Raw genomic sequence first — 6,656 nt, 5'->3', positions numbered from 1 at the left:
CAACATGTCAGTATTTATATTTCACTGAGTGGTGATTACCATTGATGCAAATCAATTTCAAAAACAGACTACATAAACGATTACTTCTGACTGTATACATAATTGTACCACTAATTCTATACAAGTGTTTGGGAGTACATATTAAACACCACATTCGCTCCTCCTTTTACTTATTTTTACGTTTTCAATGCAGAAATGTCGATTCAAATTTTTTTTTACACAGATGCATTATTAAACAAAATTATTTTTGGCAGGAAAAAACACGATCAAATTAATTTTCAGTTTACATAGTCAATGCATTAAAAAGCGTGGCTGGTTGAATAAGCCACTGGCCAGTTAACAGCATCCCTCTGGCTCAGTGGCGGGACCTTGGGACTCAGAGGTTAAACTGCAAAGTTAAAGTTGCTCTGGACCTCCCGAAGGGGAGGGGAATGTGAAGATTAAACATTTCACTGTGTACTTGCAACATCCCCACATCACACACCTGCTGGGATGGTAATCAGTCTCCAATGTAACTTAAGCTATGTACAAGACGTTGGTGAGGCTGCACTTGAAGTATTGTGGTCAGTTTTGGTCACCTTACCATAGGAAACATGCCATTGAGCTGGGAAAGGGTGCAAAGAAGATTTACGAGGATGTTGCCAGGATTCGGGCCTGAGCTATAGGGAGAGGTTGGGCAGGCTGGGAAATCATTCCTTGGAACTTATGAGGCTGAGGGGTGATCTTATAGAGGCGTATAAAATCATGCGAAGCACAGACAGGGCGTTTGCACAGTCTTTTTCCCAGGACAGGGAAATCAAGAACAAGAGGGCAGAGAGGGGAAAGATTTTGATAAAGTTACAGAACTTGGGTTTCTGGCGCTGTGAGACAGGGGCTTGACAAGCTGCACCACCGCGTCGTCCCTAGTTTTAGGGACATCTGAGGGGCATCTATTTCACACAGAGGGTGGGGGGTGTATGGAACGAGCTTCCAGAAGAAGTAATTGAAGCAGGTACATAACAACATTTAAAAGTCGAGTCGGAAGGAACTCCAGATGCTGGTTTATACTCCATAGATGCCGAGTTGCTCCAGCATTTTGTGTATATCGTCAATATTTAAAAGACACTTGGACAGGTACATGGATAGGAAGGGTTTGAAGGGATATGGGCCAAACACGTAAATGGGACTAATTTAGATGGAACATCTTGGTTGGCATGGGCAGGTTGGGCCAAAGGGCTTCCTTCCGTGCTGTATGACTCTATGAGCTGCGGAAGATCTAACTACACAGGGCCGTAGGCTGCTTTGTGACACATATTCCACTGTCAGAGATTAGAAAAGAAATGGAAAACACCAGGAATGGGAAATATCACCTCACCTGCAGCTTCAGTAAAAAAGTTCCTGCACAGTGAACAGAAACAAAAGTCGAGGGGGTTTGAAACCTGTTGCACAAATGCATGGCTTCTGCTCCTGGAATACATTTGGAAAAACAGGGAACTATTTGCCCTGAACTGATGCTCACCCCATGCAGGGGCATCAGGCAGAGGGAGTGGTGAGGGCAGGTCACACACCAAAGAGAGGTTTAGATGTATTCCAGAATTTGCATAAATCCTCACAGTGGAAACTTCAGGCTGCACTTTGGTAGGTAGGTAATATGTCAAAATCACACGCACCAGAAACAGTAGCAGAGGTAACCAGTGTGGAAGGCAGAACTCTGCTCCCTCAACACAGCCACTAACCAATTTAAAATAAATGCATGAATTTCTTGGTGCAGGCTGGACATTTCATACCAGCAGCTAACTATCTGATTCGCAGTTTGTATTTAAGACTTTGATACATTGAAGAAGGGAGTGGATGTGTGGGTGCTTGTTGTGTTCAGAGAACAACTTCACCCATTTCGGACTCTTACCAATAGATACCTAGGACAAAACATGGACCTTTTCCCTGCAGCCAGTGAGAACGGGACTGAAGAGCGTCAGAGCCTCTGATCTAACTCTGCCATTTGATTTCAGATGGAGGGTGAGGTGCATCACTGTTAGACTCACCAGTGTAAACATGCTCACCACAGGGCAGCTGTGGAACCCCAGCCGGACTTGGCCCAGTGTCCTGGCTGCTCTCTGGTGTCTGTGACCTCAGGCACCATCCTTCTAACAGGAATGGGTACAGGGGATTGTACAGGGTATTTTGTTTGCTAGTTCTAGTTGGGAGTGAAATGGATTCACGGCTCTCTGCTACTTCAGGTGGTGCATCTGGTGCACAGGTAACAGCCAGTATCGCATCACCTGACCAACCAGAGATTCACAGGGATACACTCTTGCTTACAGAGGACATTTCTTTAGCCCCGCTGGAGAAAACAGCGAGGTGAACACGTGCTTAAGACGTGTACACAATATCCAGCACAATCAACAGCTGAGGCCAAAAAGTGGTTGATACTTATAAACTTTATTCTTGCAGGTTGTGAACCCTGCGCCAAACTCTGCAGTGACTTTCAATTTTACTGTACACAATCGCACATCGTGACCAGTATTCAGTCGAGCAGAACATCCAAAAATGTCCTCCACGTATCAACCACCTATTCTCTCCTATCCTGAGACACACATGAGGAGGATTGGCCGTGTCTCCTGGTATCACCATTCTATGATCAGGTTTAACCAGTGACACAGGGGAGGAAAAAAGACAACCTGGTCTGTTGGAACTACCAACTCTCTTGGTACTTGCCATCCTTTGCTTGTTCTCTGTCCATGTTGTAGGTTGGTCAGGGAGATCTTGGAATGTCCAAGCTTAAGTCCAACAACAAAGGCACTTCAAGAGTTCATTGTCCTCTGAAGTTCAGTGGAAACGAGTCTAGGTATTCAGTGTGAAAGTAAGAATCTAAGTGCAGGAATGATTAGCTGAGTGGCCTTCTGCTGGGTTGATGGCTCCTTTCCAAAAATCAACGCCAACAGGTTAAGTTAGGATTGATAGTGGCGCTGAAATAAAAAGGTAAGAAAGCCGCAGAAAGTTTCAAACAGCCAACATTTCACAAGGCTGATGTGGTTTTCCGATGAATAATTCACCTCTACACAACCTGCAACATGGACTGGAGTCTCATGTACTCTGAAAGCAAAGTGGGAACATCAGCAAATGAAAAGCAATGATTGAAAGTTTGGATCATTTTAAAAACAAAACTGCTTGATATTCTGAACCAGATTAAATTAAGGCACCAGAGGTTTAAAACTAAACCCAAAAAAAAAAAAACACATAAATTTTCGTAGAAAAGGAGACCCTTAAACAAGTATTCTGAGGTGCAGAGCTGTGGAGTAGTGCTTTCTGTGGGGAAACATCCTCGGTTGGTTGACTGATGATCAAGCCTGGGCATGGGTTAAACTCTGGATCAAAGGAATCTAGGAAAGAAAGACAATGTAATGTTAAGAGAGGAGTCTAACTTTGCCAGAACCAGATGCCTCCACATGTTCAGGGACCAGTGCACCATTCCCTGCAGTAGTCTGATACTCACCGGAACACACAGCAGAGATTCGACAGAGAGCCTCTACATGGATAAGTTGGCTTGAATAACAAAATGTGAAATAAAAATGGAAACACTAAGGTAGTCAGGCGGCATTGTCAAGCTGAAATATACCTAGTAGTTCTCTCTCTACCATTGCTGCCAGACCTGCTGAGTATTTCCAATGCCTTTCATTTGTTTTAAACAGTTGATCACTCAGACACTCAAGTTTAAGCTGCAGCTGCCTAGATCAACTGCTCCCGAAGTGGAGTGCAGTTTAAACTCACCAAAAGTGGCAAAAGTATGAGTGACAAACCCAAGTTTTTGGTTTAATCTCACTTGGGGTAATCCCTGCATAAAGCCACAGCCATGTAACCACAATCACACCTTTAATATAGGCAAATCAAACCCATATAAATTGGAATTTTTGATTGATTTAAAAGGTACAGCATGCAAACAGGCCCTTCAGCCCACTAAGTCCATGCTGACCATTAATCACCCACTCACACTAATTTTATGTTATCCTACTTTCACATACACTCCCTACACACTGGGGGCAATTTACAGAGGCCTACAAACCGCACGTCTTTGGGACATGGGAGGAAACCCACGCAATGACAGGGAGAACGTACAAACTCCACGCAGACAGTACCCTGGTCTCTGGCAGGGTGAGGCAGCAGCTCTACCCGCTGCACCACTGTGCCACCTTTTTTCTGATGAAGTACCCCAGGTGTCAACGAGGGAATACAATCCACGCAGTACATTTGGATTTACAAAAGGCAATTGATAACGTCCTACAAAGCATTCTTGCAACACGATTGAAAGCCATGAAATAAAATAAATGGATAGAAAACAGCTTTGTAGAAGTAACAGTGGTGATAGGTTAGTGACCGTGAACTTCAGCGGAGATTTGCTGGGATCAGTATGCGCATCACTGGGTTTCTTTGCAATCAATGACATGGGCAATGCTGAATTGCAGTGGATAGTAAAAGACTTCCAAGAGGTGCAGCAGACTTGGGGTGGGTAGGCAGAATGCAGATGAAATTTAATGCTGAGTAATGTTAAATGTTACATTTTTGTTAAAAGAATGAGAAGAGGGAATGTCAATTAAGAAGTTGTGTGGGAACCGAGTGAACTAGAGGCATAATATGTTGTTGATTTAAAGTGGTCAGGCAGGTCCAGAGAGAGGATAAAAACGGCTTTATCCTCACACAAAAATACATGGGGAATGATGACCTGTGATGGTTACAACTAGAGATTGTGCCCAGTTCTGGTGCTACATTTTAGGAAAAATACTTGGGGCTTTGGAGAAGCAGAAGAATTTTATTCAATTTCTTCCTGGATTGAGGTCTTCAGTCACATAGACTGGGGTTGCTCTCCTTAGGGTGAGGTTGCAGTATGGAATACACTGTCAGGGGCAGGAGTGGAGGCAGATTCAACTGCAGCATTCTGAAGGGCAGTGTGTAAGCAGCAGAAAGCAAAGTATTTGCATGCAGCCAGCAGACTTGATGGGCCTAGTGACCACCTCCATTGAGATTCCGTCAAACGCTCGCATTAAATAGTCCGACATGCAAAGCGTTAAACAGGTATATTTACAGGATACTGGAACATTTCAGGAAGGACGCGCGGCACTGACCTTGGAAAGATCCACCCCTGTGAGAGCTTGGACGGAGGCAGGGACCTCAGCCAGTAAGCGCGTGACCTCTGATGTAATGCGGTTACTGTCTCCACCAAGGATCACGATTTCATCCGTCTTAGCAAGTGGAGCTGCTGCCTGTGCGGCGATCTGGGGATAGAGTTTACCGTGAGTAGAAAGTAGCAAAAAAACATGGCACAAGTGTCTCACCATCCTCACTGCCTGATCAGTACACTGAGTAACTGTCTTGATGGGATTTTTTAGTTTAGAGCAGGGGCCTCCAAACTTTTCAGCATGAGGGCCACATTATATATTCGGCACATTTTTGCAGGCCATAGGAAAAAATAAAGAAATATCAGTTTTATAAATTTAATGAGGTTTATATGGCAACAAATAAATAATATTCAATTTTTAAAAAGAGCTTGAAATATTGGTATATATACCGTAGGTATACAATTATTTATAAAACAGAAAAAATACAGTGACCACCAGTGGGCATGCAGATAGTATAGAAATATCATATAATATAATGGTGGAGTGAACACATGTGTGTCACAGTGACTCGGTGGGCACTCCACTATGAAATCAGTAAAATTGAAAATTATTATTAAGTCAGCAGCTGCATAAAAACCCTCAACTTGATAGCCTACCTAACGCGTAAGTTCGGAAACTGCCGAGATCAGCTCTGAAGACCGGAGAACCGGTGAGACGGACACGAAGAGTGGGCCAGTAGGAGAGGGGTAATGCCTCTAGCGCCTGCAAGGTCGGCTGCAGAAGGCGTTTCCCCCAGGACACAGAGGCGGTCGGTCAGGCAAGGAGAGGGACGACGATCGACGGGCCGAGCCAGTCGAGGACGACGGAGGAGGCCCTGCAGCAGCCTGGGGCTCGCCTGGATCGGGAGCCGCTCCAGTACATCCAGCGCACAGACCCGACTTTGGACTTTTGTAAACGGTGCCAAAATATGGTGGTGACTCGTGCACATGTAATCTGCGCTAAAATAATTCCACTTTGCAGTGCACACATGACAATAAACCACCATTCATATAGGCCGCTAAAAAAAAAAAATCCCACGCTACCACAGAACCCGCAGCACGGAACGTGCTTGCTGCGAGCCGGATAAAATCTCATGGCGGGCCGGATGTGGCCCACGGACCATAGTTTGGAGACCGCTGGTTTAGAGGTACAGCAATGAATCGGGCCCTTCAGCCCACTGAGTTCATTCTGACAATCGATCACCCATTCACACTAGTTCTATATTATCCCACTTTCACATCCACTCCCAACACTCTCGGGGCAATTTACCTAGGGGCAATTTATAGGCCAACTAACCTACAAAGCCACATATCTTTGGGATGTGGAAGGAAACCGGGGCATCCAGAGAAAACACTGGCGGTCACAGGGGAAAAAGTGCTAACTCCACACAGATAGTACCCAAGGGTCAGAATCGAACTACTGGCTCGGTGAGGCAGATGCACCACTGTGTCGCCCTAAAATATTAAGCTATGTAATTGCAATGACCATGATTCGATTTGAACAGAGATTGAGTGGCCACAACACAGA

The 6,656-nt window shown here is 44.9% G+C and overlaps 1 protein-coding gene across 5 annotated transcripts in view; it reads right to left on the bottom strand.

Moving 5' to 3' along the window:
- The window catches only part of LOC144606521 (flotillin-2), a 93,942-nt gene continuing 87,286 nt past the window's right edge, over positions 1-6,656 (bottom strand). For all 5 annotated transcript variants that reach the window (XM_078422752.1, XM_078422751.1, XM_078422756.1 and 2 more), the window contains 2 exons: positions 5,097-5,246; positions 1-3,359 (listed from right to left, as the gene is read on the bottom strand). In XM_078422752.1, coding sequence (XP_078278878.1) covers positions 3,321-3,359; positions 5,097-5,246 — 189 coding nt within the window. In that variant the 3' untranslated portion in view covers positions 1-3,320. The remainder of the gene's footprint in view (positions 3,360-5,096; positions 5,247-6,656) is intronic.

This window comes from Rhinoraja longicauda, chromosome 26 (genome assembly GCF_053455715.1).
Source record: "Rhinoraja longicauda isolate Sanriku21f chromosome 26, sRhiLon1.1, whole genome shotgun sequence".
Classification (NCBI taxonomy): Eukaryota; Metazoa; Chordata; class Chondrichthyes; order Rajiformes; family Arhynchobatidae; genus Rhinoraja; species Rhinoraja longicauda.
The sequence above is the reverse complement of the archived record's forward strand: the minus strand, read 5'-3'. Positions and strand labels throughout refer to the sequence as shown.